This window comes from Populus alba, chromosome 4 (genome assembly GCF_005239225.2).
Source record: "Populus alba chromosome 4, ASM523922v2, whole genome shotgun sequence".
NCBI lineage: Eukaryota > Viridiplantae > Streptophyta > Magnoliopsida > Malpighiales > Salicaceae > Populus > Populus alba.
Window position 1 is genome coordinate 21047339 of NC_133287.1, and position 27157 is coordinate 21074495.

Consider the following 27157-nt stretch of genomic DNA (forward strand, 5'->3'; position numbering starts at 1 on the left):
TCTGTATTATTTCTTTGCAAAAATTTCTTACGGGAAAAAGAAATAAATCAAATATATAGGAATGTCCATATCAGGTGAGGTACGATTGTAGATAGCAGGAAAAAAATGCATGGTGGTCCAGTAGTCGTGGCAGCAGTTGCAGCCACGAAAGTCCTTGGTACTCACGTGGCTACGTGCCGATATGTGGGCCTCGGCCTTACCCAAAGCTGAGTGGTGACCGTGTCTCCTTCCACAGATGATGTTTGATAATCTGACAAGCAGTCACTGTCCTCCCCCTCCCTCTCCCTGTATGTCAAGAAGCTCTGAAGAAAAATGTATACACGCGCAGGAACGTGTCGTGCTTCTAGTAGTCCTGCCCCTCATTTCTTCAAAATGTATACTTGATTGGTGTATCGATATCCCATTACATGTCTGATCGATAATTTCTATGATTCTGGTTTTTTTTTTTTCAGATATATCTACTTTACACTAGATTGATTTTTTCGCGAGGATACGAGTAATGTTGATGTTGTTTTCAAAAATAAAAATAAAAATTAACTGTAAATTAAAAAACTTTATACTAATTTTTAATAAAATAAATTAAAAAAATATACATACAAATAAGTGATAATAAATTTATTGATTATAGTAAAAAAAATGAGCCATGAAAATATGATAAATATTTTATATATTAGGGAAAAAAAGTTGAAGATTTATTTTAGTTTGAAATTGGATATAAAAAATATAAAGGAAACAAAAAAAAACATTATAAGTAATTATCGCAACTGACAGTGACTGTTACCTTTCTTTTGTATTGTATTTTTATTATTTTAGTATTTTTTTTATTTCATATGGTCTTCTATGTTTATAATTTTAAATACTATTTTATAATTTATCGAAAGTAAACTATAATTATTAAATAGAAAGTAAAAAAAATCCAAGTTTGACCTATGTTGCGTTTACATTGTTTTTTTTTTTATATATATAAAAAAAAGTTATATTGTTTTACGTGTAATTACAAAAAATCTCAATAAAAAAAAAAGATTAGGATGAATAAATAATTGAGGTGGTTACTGTTACCCAAAATTTTGAAACTGTGTTGATAATCAATGTTCCCACAACCGGACCAAGTTAATTCAGCCATAACAATATAAACAAATACAATCAGAAACTTTCCGTTATTATATTAATATAATTTAAGCTAATAAAATTCTCATTAAAAAAAATTCACCTGTATTGTATTCTCCTGAAACTCTAAAACTGTTTGTTTTTTTTGTTTTAAATTTTTAAAATACTTTTTTTATTTTAAATAAATATTTTTTAATTTTTTTATTATTTTAATGTATTAATATAAAAAATAATTTTTAAAAAATAAAAAATATATATTATTATAATATATTTCTAAATAAAAAATAATTTGAAAGGAACAAGAACCCTCTAACGAAACAAAACGTGTCATCATATTCAAATATTTATACAATGGGCTCTATACGGCCCAATATTGATGGCAGAGAGAAATGGTCAGGCCCATTTATGCCCGGTGAAGCCGTCATGACCGTCTCGATTCCAAACAAGACTTCAAAAAGAATGCAGTGCAGCGCAGTGTAAGTATATTTTAATTCTTCTTCTTCTTCATCATCATCATTTGTTCTTCGGTTTTGTTTGTTGATTAATCTCTGCGACTGCTCATTTAGTTTTTTCTTTCTTTCTGTCGTTTTTTAATATTTCTATTAGTATTTGATTTGCTTTAGTTTCTCTTCTTCGATTCACTCCGTCAGGTAGCTTGTTGGTTTCACCACTATGCTTGTACTGGTTGCTAGTAATACTTGGCCATGAGCATCGTTATTCCTTTCTTCCATTTTTGTTCTTTTAGGGTTTAGGGTTTAGGTTTTTGCTTCGGCTTTCAATTTCAAACACCTCTGCTCTATTTATTATGTAATAAACTGATAGAAAATTAAATAATTAATCGATAAATCTAATTTCAGCTTAGGGTTGTGGAGCTGCAAGTGGGCATGAGATCCGTCTATCCGTAATAATTAATAACTAACAATGGACACTGGTGGCAACTCTCTCCCGTCCGCTGCTCCTGACGGGGTTAAGAGAAAGGTTTGCTATTTCTACGATCCAGAAGTCGGCAATTACTATTATGGCCAAGGTCACCCCATGAAGCCCCACCGCATTCGAATGACCCATGCTCTGCTTGCCCACTATGGTTTGCTTCAGCACATGCAGGTCCTCAAGCCCTTTCCTGCTCGCGACCGGGATCTTTGTCGCTTCCATGCCGATGATTATGTCTCTTTCCTCCGCAGCATTACCCCTGAGACGCAGCAGGACCAGCTCAGGCAGCTCAAGCGCTTTAATGTCGGTGAAGATTGCCCTGTTTTTGATGGCCTCTACTCCTTCTGCCAGACTTATGCAGGTGGATCTGTTGGTGGTGCCGTTAAGTTAAATCACAACCTCTGTGACATTGCTGTCAATTGGGCTGGTGGCCTCCATCATGCTAAGAAGTGTGAGGCTTCTGGTTTTTGTTATGTCAATGACATCGTGCTTGCAATCCTGGAGCTTCTTAAAGTGCATGAGGTTTTTTACCTTCCCTCTCTCAGCTATAGACGCTAACATAGTTTCTCAATAGCACCTTTAAAAATGCCCGGTTTTTTTTTTTTTCTAGGAAAGCCTTGATTTAATTCAATCTCTTCTAATCGCTACTCCAAAATTGAACGGCACCTATTGTATCATTATTTTTTCTCTTAGGTTGTCAGGTCTAATCTTATAATCAGATTTTTTTTTTTTTCCCTTGGCAGCGTGTTCTGTATGTGGATATCGACATTCATCACGGTGACGGTGTGGAGGAAGCATTTTACACCACTGATAGAGTCATGACTGTTTCATTCCATAAATTTGGAGATTATTTTCCCGGCACTGGGGATGTACGTGATATTGGATATTCAAAAGGAAAATACTACTCTCTTAATGTTCCGTTGGATGATGGGATTGATGATGAGAGCTATCATTTCTTGTTCAAACCACTAATTGGAAAAGTAATGGAAGTTTTTAAGCCGGGTGCTGTGGTTCTCCAATGTGGTGCTGACTCATTATCCGGGGATAGATTAGGATGCTTCAATCTTTCAATCAAGGGCCATGCAGAGTGTGTTAAATTTATGAGATCTTTTAATGTGCCATTATTGCTATTGGGTGGTGGTGGCTACACCATTCGAAATGTCGCTCGCTGCTGGTGCTATGAGGTATGATTTTCTTGGTAAATGATCCTTTGTTGTTTTGCATTTGAAACGTATCTTTCTCAATTATTTATGAATTTGATTTGAAGTAATTCTTTTAATATCTTCTTTTAACCTACTAAGTTTTTGATGCGAATAATACATGACAGACTGGAGTTGCACTTGGAATAGAAGTTGATGATAAGATGCCTCAGCATGAGTATTATGAGTACTTCGGTCCAGATTATACTCTTCATGTTGCCCCTAGCAACATGGAAAATAAGAATTCCCACCAGGTACTTGAGGAAATCCGGTGCAAGCTCCTTGATAATCTTTCAAAGCTTCAGCATGCACCCAGTGTCCAATTTCAGGAAAGAGTACCTGATACTGAGCTTCCAGAGGTATCCTTTGCTTATTTTTATAAAGACAAAATAGGTGGCATTGATTCTAATTGTTCTCACAATTCACAACTAAGATTTTACAGTTTATCTACTTGGGCTTCACGTTAAAACTCTTTTTAATAGTCTAGGATTAACTTGTTTTATAGTTCACGAATAGAATCATGTCTGCTAATTGATACTGAACATTATGTCATGATTTATTGAGAATGATCAGGCAGAAGAAGAACAGAATGAAGCAGATGAGAGATGGGATCCAGATTCCGACATGGATGTTGATGAAGAACGGTATCTTTTGCTCTACCAAAAAAAAGGGAGAATAAGTTTTTATAGATTAGTTTATGTCTTCTGTTTACTAATTTACCTTTATATACAGCAAGCCATTACCAGGCAGAGTCAAGAGAGAAATAGTTGAAGCTGAGCCAAAAGAGTCGGTATGAGGAATTACAATTACCTCTTTATCTTTTCAGAATTTTAATTTCATGATGTTGGCCTATGAATGGACTTTTCCTGATTACTCATCAACTGTCTTAACCCATAACCTTAACAAGATATCCTTTTTTCTTGTTCTGAAAGGGGAGAAAGAATTTTGATAGTTAACTTTTGAGAATTTATCCTAGGTGAATTATTATTATCTTCCTTCAACACAAGATCTCCTTGTGTTTTTTCCCAAAAGCAAGATTACAAAATATTCATCATCGGTACATATTCCAGTTTTGAATATTTTTCACATTCCTTTTCACAGGAGGGCCAGAAAGGAAGTTCTGGGCATGCTAGAGGCTTTGATACAACAATAGCCGAGAATGCAAGTGGAAAGGTGAGCTTAATGCGCACTCCTGCAAGAAAAATCGAATGTGAAACACACAATGCGTTACTGTTTATAGATTACTCAGCACACAAAATTCTCAAGGGGACTTGCTTCTATTGATCACAAGTTTTACTGATTGGCATAAACACATGCAGGCTCAGGATGCTGGTCCTAAGCAAATTGATGAGGCAGGTGTGAGAGTTGAGCAGGAGAACGTGAACAAGGCATCTGATCAGATGTTCTCCAAGTCATGAGTAAAAAGTACCATTCCACAAACTGATCTAAGTTTGTGTATGGTTTCTCGAGCTCTGCATATACGAATGCAAACTTGTAAAAGCCTTGAAAAACTGAATGGTTTCATCTCTAAATACGGGGTTATTCAATTAATGCAATGTGTACTGGATATTATGGAAACTTCGATTTGAAATTCAAAATTGAGAAAAAATATATAATTGAATTCAATGATTTATTTCCTTGAATAATTAGTGATGAAAATTGTGATTGTTATACCTAGAAGCAGCATAATGTTGGATTTCCCAGCGTGTATGAAGAGTATATTTGGGCAGAACACCCCTACAAAAGATTGAAGGCTTTGAAAGTGAAATTCACACCAGATTCATCGGTGACCCCTGCCACTGTGAAGCCACCCGTACTTGGATTTCCCAGCATATATAAGAATTCTTAGACGCCTGAGTCTATGGAATCCAAATGGTCAGCCACTGGTAGGCTACGGTCAGGCCATCTTCTTACTCCTTTCATTTTCTTCAAGATTTTCTGACGTGTGTACTAGAAGCTATTATTCAAATTTTAACAGTTTTTGATGGAAAGTAAAAGTGTAGTGTTTATTTTCTAAAGTATTTTTTATTTGAAAATATATTAAAATATTTATTTTTATTTTTGTAAAATTATTTTTCATATTAATATATTATTAAAATGATTCGGAAATATTAAAAAAAAAAATTAAAAAATTAAATTTTAGTAAAACAGTTTAAAAGTCAGTCCCAAAAAATTTCAAAAAAACAGCCTATGAGACTTCGGCTCCAAACTCTACAAGGTTAAATATGACACAAATGTAATAATAGCTGACGGGCTTTGCTGATTTGAGTGGTATATCCAGAGCAGAGAAAATTTCAATGACAAAAATAGACAAGGACCACGAGAAAAAATCACACAAAAGATAAAAAGCCAGTGAAAGATGAAGCACCCCCAAGGCCAAACAGTAGCTTAGGGCACCATTGTTTGAGAAACCGACAATCCAACAGCAGGCACCGTCATTTCAGGACCCTTACTGTATCCTTGCTTAGGTTTAAGTTTTCATCCTTCCTGCTGCTGCTCTCAACTCAATTAATGGCACATGGATTGCAGGGGATGGTCCTTCCTCTCCCTGTGCTGCTGTCCAGCTCCACTGTCACTAAAACGATAACACAGCCTCTGCTAGCCTCAAACTGGTATTAAAAACTAGTAAACTTTTAGCATCAGCCAAATATCATAGCAAGGCAGACTGACTCTCATCCTTGTATAGAGGCCCGGTCTTTCTAACATGGGATGCTATCTGAGGGATTCTCTGGTTGCTAGGGCTCTGTAAACATCCACCAAAAACATAAAATAAATCGGTCAGAAAACATGGTAGGAAGGACAGTGGTAATACACTAACAACTTAATTGACATTTAATTTCTTTCTCCTTTTCTTCTCATGCACAAGGAAAGAGAAGCAGGTGTTCTACTTTTTTTAAACCAGATTTTATCCTTGTTTTGATTTCCCAATATTACTGCACAAAACATGATTAATATTGTTGAAACTGCAGTGGCATTGATAGAGTCAATTAGAAGTAATGAGAGCGAAGAAAAAGCATGACAAGACCATAAACGAATTGCATTGACGCGACCAGCCAGTTAGTTGCGTATAGCAAGTGATGTTTAGTATAGTTACTAGCTTAGTGGAAGTGCTGTCTTTGCTAAATGTTGTGTAGAAACCTGAAAGTCACGCTGATACATTCTCTGTCCAAAAGGCCTACTGGTTGCCTCTTGTGATCTTCAATATGTTCTGAAACAACTGGAACCTGATTCACACCATGCCTATCCATGATGATCTGCACTGAGAGAAGATCCATACTAGGCTTTGCAATCCAGGGTGCTTGACATCTTTTTCCATCCAAGGAACACAATTCAGATACTAAAAGCTCCTGATACAGAAACAGCCAATCAATCAACATTAGTAGACGGTCATAACTCGGATGTGGTAATTGCAACAAGCTAATAACATGGCAGCTACTTTAGGAACTCTAAAGTAAAGACCAAGTCACCAACACCTTTAAATCGAACCTGTCTGTTCCTGTAGTATGCAGGCAGAATACCAATATTTCAGTAGTACCCATATCAATGTACAGATAAGTTTAAAATTTCCATTTGCACCATAATTAAGCATGTGCTTGTTAAAAAAGATTTCTACCAAAGCATGCCTACTTGATGAACATAATGGAACCATTTACATTTTGTCTTCTGTCTTAATTTGATTTTAGAATCCTTAACCAAGTGAATTTTTTTATTTTTTTGGCCTTTTTTTCACATTTATGACATCTAAACCTTTTCAACACAGCAAAACAAACAACTGCAAGTTATATGGGATGATGAAAATTTGTTCAAGGAAGGGTCCCATACCTTGGTTATCCTGTTTTCAGACTTTATAATTTTGCTATAATCATCAATGTCGGCAAGAGTCAGCAAACCAATTAAAAAATTATTGTCATCAACAACCATTGCACAAGACTGCTTTTCTGCAAGCATAAGACTCACTGCTTCAGCGAGTAAAGTGCTCATGAGAACAGTTACATATCTTGTTCTCATGGCTTCTGAAACTAAAACATTCTTTTCGAAAACTTCAGTTTCAATACTAGAATCATCTATGCAGAGAGAACTTTCAACTTCACAAAGGTTATTTTCATAAGGTGCCTTTTCGGTAAGTACATAACCAGAGGAGAGTCCACTTGTCTTGGAGGAAGACATTTCAGGTTCTTGAGCTGGACGCCTGTTTCCCTCATTGAGTTTTGTGGTACCTTTGCCATCCCTTCTTCTTTTCTGTCCAGATGTGACCCATGAGGACAACCCTACAGCTCCGAGTAGTGGTAGAACTATTCGATAGTCTTGTGTCAATTCAAAGAGCAGCAAAACTGCAGTAAGAGGTACCTGACACACCCCTGCAAGTGTCGCAGCCATTCCAACCTGAAACGGGCATCTCCCAATGATCAATGGCATTACGCTTTTTGATAGTTTAGAGTATTCAATCAAAAAAGGTTTACATGTATGGATGACTAAATGTCCTCAACAAAAAATCATTTCAACAATGCATGATGATTCCAAGCTACCTTGTGGTAGGCATCTCTGTCCAAAGATGCCTTTGTGACTTAGTTGCCAACCATATCAGTAGCCTTATGAGAAATTAAGATGCCTTGTGAGAGATTCAATCATGATAGCTTTCATTTATGTTGAAGGTATCGTGTAACTTAACAGAACCGTCATCAATCAATTAATACTCAAGCAGTTAGTTCAAAAGGAGTAGATTTGTTTTAGCTTCCATTAGTTTACAGCCAATAGATAAGAATTTTGTATCCTGATTACATATATTTTTATTTGAATATAGTGAGAACTTCCCAACACTCACTGCAATTTTTTTTCTTCTGTTCCATCTGGAATCTTGTTATCTTCCAGAGATGAATCTTTTTATATATTTACTTAACTATAATTACACAAAGAACTTAGCAGCAAGGTTATGGTGTACTTGATTTCAGTAGAGATTAACTTCAGGGTGGGTCTGCTCCTGTTGAGACTAGTTATTGTTCATCGAACAGCCAACATAGGGAACAAAGAATTTCTGTGGTGATCTACTCCCTACCATTTACTAATACAACAATTGGCAGGAAAAATGAAAGCTTTACATTCTCCTTTTCAGAAAGTGAACTAATAAAGCCACATCAATGTACACTTCTTTGTCCTAAGCAGTGGCTATATATATGCTGACAGGGGATTATTGAGTTTTGTGATGCATACCATAGAGAGTTATCATTGTGCAAGGACCATAAAAACCAGTGGATAAGAGCTTGAATATAAGAAATTATGATGCTGTATAATCATGCATTATAATAGTACCAGCCCATAAGCTTGTGGTGATGCCACTTCCAAGAAGGATAGTTGAAGTGTGGGATTAGACTGAGCAACTGCAATATTAATGAACTTCCCATATGCCATTCCAGTTGCAGCACCGATAAAGAGGGATGGGGCATAGTAGCCTCCTACTAATCCAGAGGCCCGGCATAAGGAGGTTGCAACTATCTTGACTCCTACAAGCTGAAGCAATAGGTCAGCTGAGAGGCCCTGGACAAATGGCCGAGATTCCAACAAAATGTCAACATTCTCAAAACCCCAGTATAGGATTTCAGGATATGCCAAAGCTATGGTGCCAGTAGCTAAACTACCTAGTACAGGAAACGCAGCACTTGGAATCCCAACAGTGCGGTGAAGATGATTGACAGTTGAGAGCATGAAGGATGTGCATCTAGATAACGTCAATGAAACCAAGCCGCAGAGGATACCCAGCAAAAGATACAGTGGAAGTTCTGAAAATGAGATGAATAATAGCTAGCTTTTTTAGGCTTTAATAGTAAATGATAAAAGCTTGAATGATTAATTAAAATACAAGCAAAACCAACCAATCAACGTAGAAGAAATTAGGTTGACAGCATGTGCTACTAGTATTTGAATTTTTTTACTTACCACTCGGGGAGCGGAAGTCATAGTCGGGGACCTTAAAAGCAGGTTCAGAACCAAGACCAATTTCTGATACAACAGAAGCTACGACAGCGCTAAGTATAACCATAGAAGTGGTGTTTGTGAGTGACGTTGTTGAATCACTTGGAGATGGCCACAACACCGACTCCACAGCAAAAAAACAACCAGCAACAGCAGCATTGAATCCTGTTTTTCTTTTTTAAATTCTTTAGGAAATAGATAATAATTGACTTCTTTTTTGTAAAACAAAGCGAGAGATGGAGAGAGAAACAAACCAGACGAGATTCCAGCTGCAGAGCCAGCAGCCAGGAGGGAAAGTTTTGTTTGATTAGAATTGCGATTATTAAAGACAGAGAGAGAAGCAATTCCTTTGGCTACGGAAGCACCAATCTCGACGCTAGGACCTTCGGGGCCAAGGGAATTACCAGTACCAAGAGTGAAACAAGCAGCCAACGTTTTCAAGAAACTAGGAGCGGCGGCGACAGCAGCCACTGGTAGTTGTAGCCATCCTTTTTTATCGTTTTTATTAGTAGCAGTACTACTACTGGTAATAATGGTTGTTTGAAGGTGGTTCAAGATGCCAACGATCAAGCCGCCACAAGCAGGGACGGAGACAACTCTTAACCAGTTAGAGTCGAGAGGCTCCTCTCTCAACCAGGTAGCACCCCTATAAGGAATTCCATCCCAGAACAAGTCCCGTATTTCATGCACTGCGTTGTTGAACAGCACTACAGCTATCCCAGTCAAAAGACCCACCAAGCAAGATGATATTATTATACCGGAATTACCATCACCACCACCACCACCATCATTTATCTTTCTGATCAGTTTTGGCTTTTGATTTTCTTCTTCTTCGTCGTCTTCATTGCTTGCAGTTGCAGTAGCAGTAGCATTAACAGTACTAGTGCAATCTCTTCTTCTCTCAGCTGGGGTTAACGAGGCTGGGAGGGCAGCGGGGATCCCAATCTTTTTGTACTGGTAATAGCGATAATTTGAAGAGGAGGAGAACAATTGGTTTCTTCTAGAGAGGGAGAGGGAGAGGGAGAGGGAAGCAGAGATGAGCAGTCGAGGAGGTAATGCACTTCCCATTGTTATCCAATTTGATATTACCTTCTTCTACATCCTCCACCTATCCAATTCATATATCCTATCCATCGTCATTATCTTTCTTGAGTTTTACCAACGGATCTTCTCTAATCCATTCATACTTTAGATAATTAGTGTTCTTTTTTTTATATATATATAAAAAAAAAAAGCCTCCTATATATATCATTCAATTATTTATCGTAATTTTCTTTCGAGTTTTGATAGATTTTATAAAGTTATTCGAAAATAAAAAGAAAATAAGTATTTATTAAGTTACGATGTATAATTAAATTCTGTAATTTTTTTTAATTTTAAGTTTTCTTTTTCTTATTAATGCAATATTTTTTAAAAAAAAATTATTTATATAATAAAAACTAAAAATAATTAAAATAAATATCCTAAAACTTATTAATGAATTGAAAATAAGAGAGAAATGTAAAATCTTTTTTAATAAAAACATCCTTCCTCATGCTTTTTTTTTTCATATATGTTTCATTATTATAAAACTAACAGTTTATTAAATTTTTTTAAAATATTTAATTAAAAAAAAAAAACACATAATTATGAATCAATAATTTTGACACAAATATATTGAAAATATAAGAATAATAATCATGTAAGGAATTATATAAAAAAGTTTACAATAAAAAAAATAACAAAATAGATATTTCTCCGGCAGGTAACTGCGGGTAAACATTGTGCAATCAGCACTGTTCATCACCTTATAAGACATCGTGATGGCCCTGTTTATTTTTCAAATATTTATTTTGGTCCTCAAAGAGTGTGGATGACCCAACTGGTTGAACCTTGACCAAAATGCTGGATACTCTGTTTTCATATCAGCAGTACTACCTCAGGAACACAAAATGAATGTTGGGATTTGTTGATGTTAAAACCCAGGCATCGGAAGTTAAAACAAGAAAATAAATAAATAAAATACGGTATCCAATCAAAACCATTTTCGACATGTTATCAGTTGTAGATAATGTATGGAGGCATGGAATAGAACATTTCATCGCATGCCTATCTAATCCCAGATACAGAAGACAGAATAATTATGCCACCAATCACAAAACTCAAGAAGCAGCAATCAGATGATAATAAAGACATCAAATTGTTGAGCAGATCAAGTCCTAAGACAAGCACATGCCAAGTTACAGGAAGGCATCCTTCTCGAGCAACTTTAGCACATCTTGCTGGTTGTTGAGTTTAGCAACGTCAATGGGCGTCTTGCCATCCATGTTCTGAAGTGTACTGTAGTTTAACCCAAAGAGAGATTCCATCATGACACGAAAAATCACATGAAGCCATAAAGGGAGGCCATTCCTAACTGAGAGCTATTGACTTACACTGCTGCGCCATTTTCCAGTAAGAGGGCCACACACTCCTTCCTTCCATAACCAGCTGCATAATGCAGGGCCGTGTTCTTGTTCTTATCCAGTGCATCAACAGTTGCCCCAGCCTCCAGAAGAATTTGGGCACACTTCACCTGAAACAAATTGAAACCAGCTGCTTGTTGCTTACAATAGCAATTTGACCAATTTGCATAAATTTCCAATAATGTCTGACGGCCCAATGATTCTGGGGCCCAGACCAAGAGGTCAGCTATAGCTCACTGACCAATCTAACATCTAGCGTTTTATCATTGTAAGCCGACTAGGGAGTTCAAATTTTGCAATGTGCCATGGACAACAACCAAGTACCAGCGCAGGTATTCATGAACTCTTTCTAGCAGCATACCATAATAGGTACCCGAAGTCACCTCTAACGATTACTTGTCTTTTGACAATAACAAAAAAGCCAAGATTAACCGCTGAAGAGGGGAGGGGCAAAAAGCAAGAGTCTACACCACACACAAACAACAGAGCAGTAGTTTAGAAATAATGATACCTCCCCATATCCGCAGGAAAAATGCAGTGCAGTTCTTCCCTCTGAATCTTCTTCATCCTTGTCAGCACCAGAGGCTAGAGCATTTTTCAAACCCTGATTGGAGAGCGCAGATAAAACTTTGAGCTAAATTTGCAAAAGGTATCTCCAATTGATCTGACTTAAATAGATAGAACAGGGAAGCATTGGATATTTACATGGAGGCAAAGGAAAATTTTATTGAACATCAACGGAGAAAAAAAAAATGATTCACCTCCAGCAGACTCTAGAGAAATATTGAATTCTCCCAATTTAGTCAAAATGACCACGTTAGCGGTCAGTGGACTTCTCTAAAATGAACTAACTAGCATTGGGCCATGTTCAGATATGTACAATAGAAATGGAAGAACAATGGGGACCATCATATCCAACAAACTATTCACAAGATTAATGGAACATGAATAACGAGTGTATATGAAAGTCTGATAAAAATTATATATAATACACTAAAGTCAAGGGCCCACATAAATGCTCTACATCTTACCAAGTAAAGCAATGTCACTAAAATCTATAGAGATGAAAGAACAAAACACCAACATAAAAATGAAAATAAAGGTATATATATTCAGTTTTCCATTCAGCATTCACCATGTGGTCTCCACATTTAAACTAATCCAAAGATCAAGCTAAAAGTGTTCAGGAGCTTCAACTAATTGCTCAATGAACATGAACAAGTCACGTATCTACAGCTACAACAAAGCTCAAAATGTCAAAAGCTGTGCATGGGCTTAAAAGAGAGTGATGAGAAGAAACCATCAAAGTCTAAGAAAGTTCCAGGGTGTCATCATTGTCTAATAATGCTGACATGACAGTAAGTCTTGTGGTGTGTTGAAATAGAAATCTGTGCCTATATCCTCTCTCATCATATCAAATTGGGCACTCGTCCACAAAACATTAGCAAAACACTTCCATTGACAGTAATTAGACAAATTTCAATACTTTCAGCCAGTCTAGGCTGCAAACGCTTTAACTGATAGATAAGACGCCATACATTTAATGGGAAAGAAAAGCAAAAACAATTTAAATGATGTAATTATAAATAAAGGTGGCATCCATCAGGGGAAAAATTGATAATGGTTAAGTGCGTCAAATCTGCAAACAAGGCAGCAGGCAATCAAAAGCGAATTGTACCCTACCTCAGCATCACCGACACTGGCACAGTGATGGACAACTGATTCATCCTCATTTCCTGCTTCTTCTGCTTCCTCGTGTCCAGAAGTTTCCACAGAAGTGCCTGCTTCTTCGGAAACTGCAAGACCCATTGCTTCACCCAACTTCTGGAGAACATCTTTATCATTCCAGTACCTAAGCAAGCATAATTTGGCTGTCAGTAAGTTGAGAAAATAAAACTAACTTAAATGATCCATCTTTGCTAATATCAAGGCAGGAGAAGCATAGCAATAATCTTCTAGTTTTTCCCCATTTTTATAAGCAAGTAATAGTAAATATACTAGATATTATGATTACTAACCTCATCATGGCAGCTGGACCACCGGACTCTATCTCTTCTAAAATAGGCTTTAAAGAAGGATCTTCTCTTATTCGTGTCATTCGCTCCTCAATCTGATCCTTTTGTGATGGGTTTGTGAAATTCTCAAGCATTTGAGACATTGATGGATCCTGAGGATTGATAGGGAAAAAATTAGCCTTTCATCAGGACTTGCAATTAAACAATGAATAGGAACATGAGACAAGCCAAAAAAAAACAGATATACCTGCATTAATGCAGTGCCAAGGTGCTCAGCCATAGTCATAAATTGAGGATTCTGCATAACCTGTTGCATGGTTGAATAGTATTGTTGAGTATCAAAGTTAGGGATAGCATCTTCGGCTGTCGCACCTTGAAAAGTCTTCTGGAGCTGCTCTGCCATCTGATTGAATGAAGGATCTTTGGCTATCTGCTCGGCCAACTCCTTGATGCTCGGGTCCTACATATATCAAAGCATAGACATCTATAAACCCTTAGATAAATATGGAAAAATTGTTCAATATTAGAGTGAAGTAAGAACAAGTTCACAAAATGAGCTTCAATGTGAAAAGTGGATTTAGCTTAGGACATGTGGGCATATTAGAAGGCAAGACCTTCACTGCCAGAAAGACAGCTTATCTAATGTTTGTACTCCGCAAATGAAATTGAAAACAAAGCAAAGAACCGAAGAGTGAAAATTAGTAAAAGCAATGGAAATTGACAAACATACATTAAGCAGGCCAGTCATAGCAGAGAAATCAAAAGGATTAGGAGGAAATCCAGCAGCAGCAGCACCTCCCAGTCCAGGAGATTGAGAAGGAGCTCTTCTTTGCTCCCCAGAGGTTGAGGAGGTTTCTGCTGATTTAGATGAGGAGTCTTTGCTGTTATTTTCTGCATCCGAAGCCGAACCTGTTTTCTCATCTAATAACAAATTGCGATTCGAGTGAGCGAGTCAGTCGAGGTTATCTCGCAAGCACAATAACAACAGCAGCAACGGATCCATCCAGGAAATTGAAAGGACGGTAGAAAGCATACCAGATGGAATAGTAGCATCCTTGTTCGTGGTCGCCATGACGAACAACAAGCTAAGCTTAATGAAAATTATGCAATCGAAGAAAGGAGAAGATAGATTTTTATCTGAAGACGATAGACAGAAGAAGAAATCGAATCGAATCGAATCGAATCGAATAATTACTTTTTTATACATAAACAATATTACTTTGCTAATTATAAAACTAAAGTAGGTAGGACTAAGAGGATTACCAGGCAGAAGCAGGCAGGCAGGCAAGGCAGAGTGTATGAATTGATGGTTTCAAGAAAGGTATCTGCCACCACACAGCTCAAGTAAGAAGAAGAAGAAGAAGAAGAAGAAGCGTGCACGACGACAAGGAAAGGATTTGATGAATTGAATACAAACCAAGCTTATTGTTAGTAGGCCATCTCAATCCTCATCTTGTCATCGAACCAGTGGCTTATGTATCGGTTACTGCCACCGCTGTCTTCCTTTTTTGTTTCTTTTCCTTACTAGCAGGCCCGAACCCGATGACCGGATTCATGAATCGATGGGCCGACAATATTTGAGATTGGGCCTGTGTACATTTTCTGCTTACCCTTCACAGTTGCCTTATTTTGCCTCAATTTGAGTGTGAGGTGAAACAATTTGAGTCTGCATATATCTTTTTATTTTACATCGCACTATACTTTTTATTTTATTTTTTCTAGAGATTTGACCTTTTCAAATAATTTAAGATTTTTTATTATTATTATTAAATAAGTGTTTGGAAGTATGTTAGCTTCTATTTTTGAATGGTTTTAAAAGTACAATTTACTTTTAAAAAATATCGAATTAATATATTTTTAGTTTTTTTAATAAGTTTAATGTGTTAATATTAAAAATAAAAAATTAAAAAATAAGTTTAATATATTTTTAAGTGAAAAATATTTATAAAAAACACCACACAATACCCAAATTAACTTACTATATTAAAATGACTTCAAGTTAAAAATATATCTAATAAAAATGACTAAAAAGCAGTTTTTGTAAAAACAAAATATGATTTGATTTAAAATTCATAAGTTAAAGATTAAAAATTAAATTTTAATTAAATCATATTTTTACCCAAATTTTCATAAATTACACTTCTATTAACAATGACACCTAATTCTTGTTCGATGATCATTTTGTAGTACAACCAAGATAACATTTCGTATAAAAAAAATAAGAACCATAACCTATTTATTATTCATCATTGAATTTATATTTTTAATATCCATACCCAAACCATTATATTTTAAATATCCATTATCCATCCAGTTTTTTTTTTCAAAAAGGACAATTAAAATATAATTTATAAATTTTTTTAGAATAAATGATTTTGGTTAATCACATGCAAACAAAAAATGTATTAAAATATAAATGCACCATTAACAATAACCACATGAGTTAAATAATAATATAACTATTCTTCAAACATATCATCATAACATAAACAAATAAATTTTCCAACATGGCACTAAGAAGATATTAGAATTTGTGAGAAATTATATATAATGGCAAAATCATAATTATAAAATATCAGGGTTCAAGATTTAATTATTAAAAAATCTTTTGTTTAGGAGGTTACGTCTGTGTTTGAAGCAAAACACAGGAACAACATGTTTAGTATTGCCAAAACACAGTTTACTGTGTACGTGAGACCCATGTAAATTTTATTTAAATAGTTGTTTTTCGCAAACATGCGGTGTCCAGTGGAGAGTGAAACTCCACTGTTCACGTGAACAGTGGAGTCAGTCTCCACTGTTTCGGCGAATTGATCGATCCAAAGCTAAATGCATTGAACCAGGTCCGACCCAGTTAAAAAAAATTCAATTTTTATTTTTAATTGTGTTTTATTTGAAAAATTAGAAGGAGATCGCTTAATGACGTAGCATTTGCAAAATTTAATCGCAATCCTAATTTTGTTCTTAATGATATTTTACTTGATGTTGTTGCGCTTAAGAAACCAAAAAAAATGTAATCCTTGTCGGATGGATTTTGTACGTGATGAAATTATAGATCGTTTAATGGAACAATAAAATATATTTGATATTAGTATTATTTATTTCATGATGTAATGGTAGTAGTTAAATCTACAATATTTAAATTAAAAATCATCAATATATATATATATATATATATATAAAACTTCAATTTCAACCACAGTGTTAACCAAACATATATAAATACAAAACTAACCTCAACCAAAAGTACTTTTTTGTAAAACAACTTTTTTCAAATCACCACAACACAGGTACCACGATACCAAAACATATTTGATGATTAGCAGTTTCAAACTTTGAATTTTTGGTTTTAATTTTTGAGATTTTAAGTTGAGGGTTGAGGTCAAGGGTCAAGAATTCAGGATTGAGGGGGTTTAGGGTTTTTAAGATTTGAGTTCAAGTTTAGGTTAAAGTTTAACTAGCTATTTGACCAGTGCTCCGTTCGCAGATCAGATATTTTTTTCAATAAAAACAATTGAATACACAGACTGTTTTGACATTTTTTTTACAAAAAAAAAAAGATTATTTAACAATAACTAAAAATAAAGCTGGAAAATAGAAGATAGATGTAAGAACAAGATATTTGATTTAGTAAAATGTGACATTTATTAGGTTGTTTCTGATGAATTTATTTATTAAAATAAATTTTTTTATTAAATCAAATGATAATAGAAACAATCAAACATATAAAATGATAGAATGATATATATATATATATATAATATATAATACACACAAGGCTGTACGTATATTATAAATATTATTCAAAAATAAATATTTTTTATTTTTAAAAATAAAGTTCATCAATATAAAAATTAAAAAAAAAATAGTTATTGATGAATCATAATAATCTCTTTAAAAATTAAATATATAAAAAATAATTAAAAAATTAATTGTTATTTAAGAAAAAAAAAAAAAAAAAGAGAATGAGTATTAATTGAAATGTAAATTACGAAATTATTTTAATACTTTATATATATATATATATATATATATATATATAGTATTAATCTTTTTAAGGGAAAGGAAAAAATGGAAAACAAAAGGAAGAAAGAAGCCTAGATGTTGTGAGGCCTAATCAAGCCGGTGTATGCATGGCCTATTAAAAAAGGGTCTGCGCGTGATGACCTTATTTTTTAAAACATGCTGACAGGGAATAACATAATGGTTTGAATTGTCTTCATCTTTAGACTAGTTTTTCATTATATAGGCAAAATTGTCTTGTCCATAGTAATTACAAAAAGCAAATATAGGGAGCTATATATGGTAAGGTAAATTTTCTATTTATATCTAGCATTTACAACCTAGATTTTAATAGGTACAAATAGTTGTATGCTTGATGTCAGCCTTTCTAGTGACTTATATGCTACTTGATTTCAACTTTTCTATTCACAAGTTAAGGTATCAAGCTAGTCATAAAGAAATGCAGGCAGGGAAATGAAGATTTGAAAAGCCAATTAAAGCCAAGATAGAAATGTTCATGAAGAGTATATTTTAGCTAAAAGAGAAGTAGAGAAGGCAGTTTGGGAGAAGGATGTGTACAAGTTATTTTTGTATGAGGAATACAAAGAGTTCTAAGATACAAAACAAATTACAGTGTATCATGGATGAGGATGTAAAATTCTTGGTATCAAAAAGATGGAGAAATTATTTTGACTAGTTGTTTAATGAGATTTAGTTTAGAAACCTTGGAGATCTCATCCTAGAAGAAGCAAGAAACCTTAAGCATATATATGGGATATGGGTTTTGAAAGTATTGAGGTTCTGAAGGAAATAAGATTTAAAAACCTTTGCAGGCTTATCAAAATAACTATTGAAGTTTCAACATGTATAAAAGTTAAAGTCATATGGTTGACAAAGTTGTTGAATGAAATATTGAAGAAGGCACTACATGACTAGAAAAAGTGTTTCACTATACGAGATGAAGGGTAATACTTGAGTTTCATGTTCTATCATGGCATTAAGGTTATTTATCACTTAATGTAGATATGAAGAGAGGGATGAAACATATATTTTCTTATCAAAAAATCAATTTTGTTTTGTGCTTGAGAGATCAACTATAAAGTTATGTTTATTTTTTAGAGTTAAATGGAGAGAAACAGAAATAAAAGAAACCTTTATATGCCTCTAATTGATTTCAAGAAGGATTTTGTAACATGGCATACAATATAGATAAAAGCTAGAGCTCTCAAGTTAAAAGGTTACAAACCTAAGCTATAGATAAATTTAGAGAAAACTCTCTAATATTTTATTAAAAGTTTGAACAATAATCTACACTCTGAAAATAAATTAGGCATCCTTATTTTTATTAGTGCTAAAATCATTTATAGAAAATGATTCCAAATTAAAACTAAATCCTTTATAAGAAAAGATTTCTAATTAAAACTTACCTAACTAATAAATTCATCTAACATTAGAATTTCTAAATAATAAAGTATTGATTAAATTAAAAGTCCTAATCTAATTAGGAACAAGAATCAAAATACAACAAGGAAAATAAATACAATCATGTACAATAACTTCCGAGCCCTATTTGAATGCTTTCCAATATCCAATCATCATGAAATTTTAACTTAATAGAAATAGAGCCTTCAGAATCTTTTGTCAAAATTTCAGCTCGATGTAATGGTCAAATTAAAAGTTATGCTTGATTTACCGAATTGTGTCATGAACTCTTCTTCAACTCATCAAAATCTAAAAACCTTAATCGTTAATGAAATAATGAAATAAATATTTTTATATCAATAATATTGAAGATATTTGCTTGTGTCAATCCCCTCTACTTCTAAAAAACTCACTCACTCGAGTTATCCATTAGACTCAACCACTCCAAATAAATAAATACTTTGAATATAACATTGTCCCAATATATGTATAAGATAGATTGTTCCAAATATCTTAAATCCAATTTTAGCAAAGATATATACACGTAAAATTTCTGAATCTAAACAAAATTTCTCAAAACCCAAAAAATAAACCTCACATGAAAATTTTCTTTTGAGTTAATGGCAACATTAATTGACGTGTTTGATCATCCCTCACAACAACGTCTTGACAATCGATTGGATTGGTAATCTTAGATGATTGGTCGAACAAGAATACACTTGATTTGGACAATACACCTATATTTAAGTCATATTTGATGTCAACTTTAGCCTCCTGTGCAATTCCAACAACTTGTTCTGGCTTTTCTTTTAGTGCTTCGAGACCTTAAGAATCACAACTTCATAAGCTTCTTTGATTTCTTCTTCACCATTAATAGATGAAACATCAAGTGACGTAGTATTTGTAGCAATGTTGTGATATTAAAACTTTCCACTATGAATAGTTGACACCTTCTCTATAATTTTCTTCCATTCTCGTTTAGAAAGTTAAACAAAAGACAAATAATAACAATCCAATTGCTTATCTATCCAATATAAAATATCTTTATAATCATCTTGTATAAATTCTAAAATTATTAATTGTTTCAAATCTTACCAAGATCAAATTAAAGGGATACTAATAAGAGTTTTAAAGTCTAAAAATTCAAACCACCATTCTCTAACACCATAAAAAAGTGTGTATGACAAGTCATTCCTTTTGATGATAAGGAACCTTGTTGAAATAAAAGTAAGTTTCCAAGTCTAAAGTCTGTTAACTACTTGATAAATCTTTTATTAAAAAATCTCCCATTACAGAATGGGATCTCATCAAATTCCGAAATAGGTTTAGGGTTGGCCTGCCTTAAGATAAGTCTCCAGGTAAGTTCATACCCTCTTCACAATCTTCTATTGCGTTAACCTATTATCTAAGCTAGATCTGATATGGTTTGCATCCAAATGATCAAACCTCTATTTCAAATGATCTAATTTTTGCTCTCGAGTCCACATAATGCCCTGAAGAACCTCCACTCCTGCATCGTGGAGTGGGTTACTACTATTTTCATCCATCAAAAAGACTAACCTATTTTAATACCAATAAACACGACATATAACGTGGATAGAATTTTAGGGTTATCAAGCTCTAAGGTTATAAATCTAGATTGTTTAGAAAAAAAAAATTCTCTAATGTTTTATTAAAAGTCTGAATAATAATCTTCAATCTTAAAATAAACTAAGCATCCCCATTTATATTAATTCTAAAATTCTTTATAGGAAATAAATCTCAATTAAAACTAAAATACTTTGAAGAAAATAATTTCTAATTAAAACTTACCGAATTAATAAAACCCATCAAAGATTAGAATATTTTAATAGCAAAGTACTAATTAAATTAAAATTCCTAATCTAAATAGAAAAAAAATTCAAATATAACATGAAAAATAAAAACAAAATCCCGTAACTTCCAACCCTTTCCAATCCCTAATCTACAATCATCATAAAAATTTTAATCCAATAAAAAACAAGATTTTTTAAATCTTCTGTCCAAATTTTAAAATAATTTTACTTTTAATAAACCAATATTTTTTAAAATAATGTTTTTTTTTAAAAAAATATCAAAATAATTTTTTTATTTTTTAAAATTTATTTTTAATATTAATATATTAAAATGATCTTAAAACATAAAAATAAATAAATAAATAAAATAAAATCACATTAAAAATAAAAAAAAGGGGTTCAAAATGAATGTTGGGATTTGTTGATGTTAAAACCCAGGCATCGGAAGCTAAAACAAGAAAATAAATAAATAAAATACGGTATCCAATCAAAACCATTTTCGACATGTTCTCAGCTGTAGATAATGTATGGAGCATGGAATAGAACATTTCATCGCATGCCTATCTAATCCCAGATACAGAAGACAGAATAATTATGCCACCATTCACAAAACTCAAGAAGCAACAATAAGATGATAATAAAGAGATCAAATTGTTTAGCAAGCTCAAGTCCTAAGACATGCGTGCACATGCCAGGTTACAGGAAGGCATCCTTCTCGAGCAACTTTAGCACATCTTGCTGGTTGTTGAGTTTAGCAACGTCAATGGGCGTCTTGCCATCCATGTTCTGAAGTGTACTGTAGTTTAACCCAAAGAGAGATTCCATCATGACACGAAAAATCACATGAAGCCATAAAGGGAGGCCATTCCTAACTGAGAGCTATTGACTTACACTGCTGCGCCATTTTCCAGTAAGAGGGCCACACACTCCTTCCTTCCATAACCAGCTGCATAATGCAGGGCCGTGTTCTTGTTCTTATCCAGTGCATCAACAGTTGCCCCAGCCTCCAGAAGAATTTGGGCACACTTCACCTGAAACAAATTGAAACCAGCTGCTTGTTGCTTACAATAGCAATTTGACCAATTTGCATAAATTTCCAATAATGTCTGACGGCCCAATGATTCTGGGGCCCAAACCAAGAGGTCAGCTATAGCTCACTGACTAATCTAACATCTAGCCTTTTATCATTGTAAGCCAACTAGGGAGTTCATTTTTTGCAATGTGCCATGGTCAACAACCAAGTACCAGCGCAGGTATTCATGAACTCTTTCTAGCAGCATACCGGAATAGGTTCCTGAAGTCACCTCTAACGATTACTTGTCTTTTGATAATAACAAAAAAACCAAGATTAACCGCTGAAGAGGGGAGGGGCAAAAAGCAAGAGTCTACACCACACATAAACAACAGAGCAGTAGTTTAGAAATAATGATACCTCCCCATATCCGCAGGAAAAATGCAGTGCAGTTCTTCCCTCTGAATCTTCTTCATCCTTGTCAGCACCAGAGGCTAGAGCATTTTTCAAACCCTGATTGGAGAGTGCAGATAAAACTTTGAGCTAAATTTGAAAAATGTATCTCCAATTGATCTGACTTAAATAGATAGAACAGGAAAGCATTGGATATTTACATGGAAGCAAAAGAAAATTTTATTGAACATCAACCGAGAAAAAAAATTGATCCACCTCCCGCAGACTCTAGAGAAATATTGAATTCTCCCAATTTAGTCAAAATGACCAGGTTAGCGGTCAGTGGACTTCTCTAAAATGAACTAACTAGCATTGTGCCATGTTCAGATATTTACAATAGAAATGGAAGAACAATGGGGACCATAATATCCAACAAACTATTCACAAGATTAATGGGAACATGAAGAACCAGTGTACATGAAAGTGTGATAAAAATTATATATAATACACTAAAGTCAAGGGCCACATAAATGCTCTACATCTTACCAAGTAAAGCAATGTCACTAAAATCTATAGAGATGAAAGAACAAAACACCAACATAAAAATGAAAATAAAGGTATATATATTCAGTTTTCCATTCAGCATTCACCATGTGGTCTCCACATTTAAACTAATCAAAGATCAAGCTAAAAGTGTTAAGGAGCTTCAACTAATTGCTAAATGAACATGAACAAGTCACGTATCTACAGCTACCAACAAAGCTCAAAATGTCAAAAGCTGTGCATGGGCTTAAAAGAGAGTGATGACAAGAAACCATCAAAGTCTAAGAAAGTTACAGGGGTCATCATTGTCTAATAATGCTGACATGATGGTAAGTCTTGTGGGGTGTTGAAATAGAAATCTGTGCCTATATCCTCTCTCATCATATCAAATTGGGCACTCCTAAGTTAAAAATTATGTCCGCAAAGCATTAGCAAAACATTTCCATTGACAGTAATTAGACAATTTTCAATACTTTCAGCCAGTCTGGGCTGCGATTGCTTTAACAGATAGATAAGATGCAATGCATTTAATGGGAAAGAAAAGAAAAAACAATTTAAATGATGTAATTAAAAATAAAAGTGGCATCCATCAGGGGAAAAATAGATAAATGTTAAGCGTGTCAAACCCGCAAACAAGGCAGCAGGCAATGAAAAGTGAATTGCACCCTACCTCAGCATCACCGACACTGGCACAGTGATGGACAACTGATTCATCCTCATTTCCTGCTTCTTCTGCTTCCTCGTGTCCAGAAGTTTCCACAGAAGTGCCTGCTTCTTCGGAAACCGCAAGACCCATTGCTTCACCCAACTTCTGGAGAACGTCTTTATCATTCCAGTACCTAGGCAAGCATAATTTGGCTGTCAGTAAGTTGAGAAAATAAAACCAACTTTAACGATCCATCTTTGCTAATATCAAGGCAGGAGAAACATAGCAACAATCTTCTAGTTTTTCCCTATTTTTATAAGCAAGTAAAAGTACAATACTAGATATTATGATTACCAACCTCATCATGGCAGCTGGACCACCGGACTCTATCTCTTCTAAAATAGGCTTTAAAGAAGGATCTTCTCTTATTCGTGTCATTCGCTCCTCAATCTGATCCTTTTGCGATGGGTTTGTGAAACTCTCAAGCATTTGAGACATTGATGGATCCTGAGGATTGATGGGGGAAAAATTAGCCTTTCATCAGGACTTACAATTAAACAATGAATAGGAACACGAGACAAGCAAAAAAAAAAAAAAACAGATATACCTGCATTAAGGCATTGCCAAGGCGCTCAGCCATAGTCATAAATTGAGGATTCTGCATGACCTGTTGCATGGTTGAATAGTATTGCTGAGTATCAAAGTTAGGGATAGCATCTTCGGCTGCTGCACCTTGAAAAGTCTTCTGGAGCTGCTCTGCCATCTGATTGAATGAAGGATCTTTGGATATCTGCTCGGCTAACTCCTTGATGCTCGGGTCCTACATATATCAAAGCATAGACATCTATAAACCCTTAGAGAGATATGGCGAAAGTGTCCAATATTTTAGAGTGAAGTAAACACAAGTTCACAAATGAGCTTCAATGTGAAAAGTGGTTAGCTTAGGACATGTGGGAGAATAACAAGGCAAGATCTTCACTGCCAGAAAGATACCTTATGGAATGTTTATACTCGGAAAATTAAATTGAAAACAAAGCGAAGAGCTGAAGAGTAAAAATTAGTAAATGCAACTGAAATTGACATACATTAAGCAGGCCGGTCATAGCAGAAAAATCAAAAGGATTAGGAGGAATTCCAGCAGCAGCAGAGGCACCTCCCAGTCCAGTAGATTGAGGAGGAGGAGCTCTTCCTTGTTCCCCGGAGGTTGAGGAGGTTACTGATGATTTAGAAGAGGAGTCTTTGCTGTTATTTTCTGCTGCCGAAGCCGAACCTGTTTTCTCCTCTAATAACACAGCAATATGAGATGAGATGGCATTGGATGAGATGCGATTCGAGTGAGGTAGTCAGTCGAGTTTATTTCGTAGGCACAATTAAAAAAAAAAAAAAAAAACAGCAACGGATCCATCCAAAAAAATTGAAAGGACGGGAGAAAGCTTACCAGATGGAATGGTAACATCCTTGTTCGTGGCCGCCATGACAGACAACAAGCTAAGCTTAAAGAAAATTATGTAATCGAAGAAAGGAGGAGAGATTATTATCTGAAGACGATCGACAGGAGAAGAAATCGAATCGAGTAATTACTTGCTAATTGATTTTTATACATAATAAATAAGTAGAAGAAGGTAGGACTAAGAAGATTACCAGGCGGAGGCAGGCAAGCAAGGCTGGGTGTGTGAATTGATGGTTTCAAGTCAGGTATCTGCCACCACAGGAGGAGAGGAAAGGAAAGCAAATGAAGGAAGGGATTCGATTGAACTGAATACAAACAAACACGCTTAATGTAAGTGGGCCATCTCAATCCTCGTTAAGATCAGCGAATATGAACAGCTTATTTATCGGCCCAACGGTGTTTGTGATTGGGCCGTTTGATTTCTATCATGCTTAAGATGAATAGCTTATCCGGTAGCGTGATGCTTTTTAATTAAAAAATCTTAAAATAATTTTTTAAGATTTTTTAAAGCAGTATATTAAATAATAATTTAATATTTTTTTAATAAAAAAATAATTTATCCAGCACGACAATAATTTATTTATGTTTTCAAAGTTTTTTGTTATATTGGTATTAAAAATAATTTTTTAAAAATAAAAAATATTTTTCTTAAGTATTTCCAAGTAAATAATATTTTTAAGTGCACACCATTTATGCAACCTCAAAACAAACAAAAACTTAATTTCTTGACATTAAAATGAAGCACCATCCCCCCCCCCTTTTAATTTATTTAATGAGATACAAGAAAAATGTAAATTGATAAAATAAAACTGCAAATTCTAATTCAAATCTACCATATATTCAAAGAGAAGAAAAACAATTTCTTTAATTAGTTCCTCGAATGCAAAGCCATAATTATATATAAGCAATGGTAGATTTGGCGTCCTAGCATCCAATGTTGCATTGCATACTTGCATATCAACTATAAAGAAGAAAATCCAAGCTTCTTTCACTTTAACAGAAAAATCAATGAAAATCAATGAAATTATCGATATAATTTTTTTATCGGTAATTTTTACTAACAGATATAATTTTGTTTTTAATTTTATTAGTCTATACCAACAGATCTTTGTTGTTGGTAATAATTACCAACAATGTAGATTTTGTCGGCAATACAATCGGTTTATGCTTTAAAATAAGTATTTACATTACTTTCCAATCAACTGAACAACTATGTTACTATAAAATCAACAAATTCCTTTGTTGACATCCTCAGCCAATTAAGTTTATAGTTCTCAATACAAGTGTTTACTATGTAATCAAAAATATCTTATTATGGTTAACTGTGTAATAAACAATTTTTTAGTTGTCATTCCCGGTTAAATAAGTCCACAGTCTTCGTCACAATGACTAACTATATAATCAATAATCTCTTAGAAGTCATCCCCGACTTAGTTTATAGTTCTCATTTAGGGTGGCAACTAGAGGATTGTCTATATATATATTTTTTTTTCATGTTTAATTCATTTAAGTTTATTTTAGCATTTAATTCTGCATTTTTTTTTGTTTTGATCATATTGTATGTATACATAACTCTATTTTTCTCTTTCCAACCATATTTATCAACTTAATACAACATGAAAATATTAACAACCAATATACTAAATTTAAAAGGTAAAATAATTTTAAACTATCAATTCGGGTAAAATATGGAGGTGAAGAGTTAAGTTTTTGCTAAATATAAATATTAGTCTACCAGACCCAAAATAAATAAATAAATAATCTTAAAAATTAAAAAAAATTACATGTATATCAAGCTAATTATATACTAAATAATTATAAATTATAATATTTGAGTTAAGGTTATAGATACCCAACTAGTATCAAAACATTAATCATGTCAAGTTCAGCGTGGATTGGATAGTTATTTTGAATTTGGACTTGGATATAAATAGCTCAAAGCTCAACCCATAGATATTTATTATAATTTATATTGTTATCCGCTTATCTCCACCATTCATAAGAACCAACCAGACCAAACCATTCGACATTTTGCTTTGTAACAACCTAGGTCCCATCAAAATTCAGGCACACTGCGTGCGTTTTGCATCTGTAGCTTTTACATATAAGATTTAAAAAATATATAAATTAAAAAAAAAACTTTTAATTATATTTTTTTAAAACATAAATTTAAATAAATTATGCTTGGTTAAACAGGTTGAAAAATAGATTTT

The 27157-nt window shown here is 34.0% G+C and overlaps 4 protein-coding genes across 11 annotated transcripts; 1 reads left to right on the forward strand and 3 right to left on the reverse strand.

Moving 5' to 3' along the window:
* The first annotated feature begins 1463 nt into the window (after nucleotides 1-1463).
* LOC118038863 (histone deacetylase 19) lies at nucleotides 1464-4862 on the forward strand. 3 transcript variants are annotated; one of them, XM_035045339.2, is made up of 8 exons: nucleotides 1464-1583; nucleotides 1965-2559; nucleotides 2781-3221; nucleotides 3365-3595; nucleotides 3810-3880; nucleotides 3969-4026; nucleotides 4338-4409; nucleotides 4556-4862. In XM_035045339.2, the coding sequence occupies exons 2-8, from the start codon at nucleotides 2029-2031 to the stop codon at nucleotides 4652-4654; spliced, it is 1503 nt and encodes a 500-aa protein (XP_034901230.1). In that variant the 5' UTR covers nucleotides 1464-1583; nucleotides 1965-2028; the 3' UTR covers nucleotides 4655-4862. The 3 variants fall into 3 exon arrangements, with proteins under 3 accessions (XP_034901230.1, XP_034901232.1, XP_034901231.1); XM_035045341.2 differs by lacking the exon at nucleotides 1464-1583 and adding an exon at nucleotides 1614-1757; XM_035045340.2 differs by lacking the exon at nucleotides 1464-1583 and having other exon boundaries at nucleotides 1621-2559.
* Nucleotides 4863-5566: 704 nt separating this feature from the next.
* LOC118038861 (chloride channel protein CLC-e) lies at nucleotides 5567-10373 on the reverse strand. Of its 2 annotated transcripts, XM_035045338.2 has the most exons (7): nucleotides 9458-10373; nucleotides 9168-9368; nucleotides 8870-9010; nucleotides 8544-8734; nucleotides 7059-7619; nucleotides 6375-6583; nucleotides 5567-5979 (listed from the first exon to the last, which is right to left on the reverse strand). In XM_035045338.2, the coding sequence occupies exons 1-7, from the start codon at nucleotides 10269-10271 to the stop codon at nucleotides 5949-5951; spliced, it is 2148 nt and encodes a 715-aa protein (XP_034901229.1). In that variant the 5' UTR covers nucleotides 10272-10373; the 3' UTR covers nucleotides 5567-5948. The 2 variants fall into 2 exon arrangements, with proteins under 2 accessions (XP_034901229.1, XP_034901228.1); XM_035045337.2 differs by having other exon boundaries at nucleotides 8544-9010.
* Nucleotides 10374-11178: 805 nt separating this feature from the next.
* LOC118038860 (ankyrin repeat domain-containing protein 2B) lies at nucleotides 11179-25198 on the reverse strand. Of its 3 annotated transcripts, XM_035045335.2 has the most exons (10): nucleotides 15080-15125; nucleotides 14926-14987; nucleotides 14698-14799; nucleotides 14393-14583; nucleotides 13910-14122; nucleotides 13666-13814; nucleotides 13331-13499; nucleotides 12159-12251; nucleotides 11618-11757; nucleotides 11179-11522 (listed from the first exon to the last, which is right to left on the reverse strand). In XM_035045335.2, exons 3-10 carry the CDS (start codon nucleotides 14732-14734, stop codon nucleotides 11423-11425), a joined length of 1092 nt encoding a protein of 363 aa, XP_034901226.1. In that variant the 5' UTR covers nucleotides 14735-14799; nucleotides 14926-14987; nucleotides 15080-15125; the 3' UTR covers nucleotides 11179-11422. The 3 variants fall into 3 exon arrangements, with proteins under 3 accessions (XP_034901226.1, XP_034901227.1, XP_034901225.1); XM_035045336.2 differs by lacking the exons at nucleotides 14926-14987; nucleotides 15080-15125 and adding an exon at nucleotides 25136-25198; XM_035045334.2 differs by having other exon boundaries at nucleotides 14926-15122.
* LOC118038859 (ankyrin repeat domain-containing protein 2B-like) lies at nucleotides 21344-25274 on the reverse strand. 3 transcript variants are annotated; one of them, XM_035045330.2, is made up of 9 exons: nucleotides 25136-25274; nucleotides 24933-24982; nucleotides 24580-24776; nucleotides 24102-24314; nucleotides 23853-24001; nucleotides 23519-23687; nucleotides 22333-22425; nucleotides 21792-21931; nucleotides 21344-21696 (listed from the first exon to the last, which is right to left on the reverse strand). In XM_035045330.2, the coding sequence occupies exons 2-9, from the start codon at nucleotides 24967-24969 to the stop codon at nucleotides 21597-21599; spliced, it is 1098 nt and encodes a 365-aa protein (XP_034901221.1). In that variant the 5' UTR covers nucleotides 24970-24982; nucleotides 25136-25274; the 3' UTR covers nucleotides 21344-21596. The 3 variants fall into 3 exon arrangements, with proteins under 3 accessions (XP_034901221.1, XP_034901223.1, XP_034901224.1); XM_035045332.2 differs by having other exon boundaries at nucleotides 24933-25032; nucleotides 25136-25254; XM_035045333.2 differs by having other exon boundaries at nucleotides 24933-24987; nucleotides 25136-25251.
* Nucleotides 25275-27157: the final 1883 nt, after the last annotated feature.

Bases quoted from the DNA above. Each gene is read 5' to 3' on its own strand.
- LOC118038859 (XM_035045330.2), bottom strand. From the start codon at position 24,969: ATGGCGGCCACGAACAAGGATGTTACCATTCCATCTG. The intron at 24,777-24,932 runs GTAAGCTTTCTC...CTGTGTTATTAG, and splicing joins GGATGTTACCATTCCATCTG to AGGAGAAAACAGGTTCGGCT. The intron at 22,426-23,518 runs GTAGGGTGCAAT...CTCTCCAATCAG, and splicing joins CCAGTGTCGGTGATGCTGAG to GGTTTGAAAAATGCTCTAGC.
- LOC118038860 (XM_035045336.2), bottom strand. From the start codon at position 14,734: ATGGCGACCACGAACAAGGATGCTACTATTCCATCTG. The intron at 14,123-14,392 runs GTATGTTTGTCA...TGATATATGTAG, and splicing joins CTATGACTGGCCTGCTTAAT to GACCCGAGCATCAAGGAGTT. The intron at 11,523-11,617 runs GTAAGTCAATAG...GTTAAACTACAG, and splicing joins CTGGAAAATGGCGCAGCAGT to TACACTTCAGAACATGGATG.
- LOC118038861 (XM_035045337.2), bottom strand. From the start codon at position 10,271: ATGGGAAGTGCATTACCTCCTCGACTGCTCATCTCTGCTTCCCTCTCC. The intron at 9,011-9,167 runs GTAAGTAAAAAA...TCTCATTTTCAG, and splicing joins TGACTTCCGCTCCCCGAGTG to AACTTCCACTGTATCTTTTG. The intron at 6,584-7,058 runs GTATGGGACCCT...TTTCTGTATCAG, and splicing joins CTGAAAACAGGATAACCAAG to GAGCTTTTAGTATCTGAATT.
- LOC118038863 (XM_035045339.2), top strand. From the start codon at position 2,029: ATGGACACTGGTGGCAACTCTCTCCCGTCCGCTGCTCCTGACGGGGTT. The intron at 2,560-2,780 runs GTTTTTTACCTT...TTCCCTTGGCAG, and splicing joins AGCTTCTTAAAGTGCATGAG to CGTGTTCTGTATGTGGATAT. The intron at 3,222-3,364 runs GTATGATTTTCT...AATACATGACAG, and splicing joins CTCGCTGCTGGTGCTATGAG to ACTGGAGTTGCACTTGGAAT.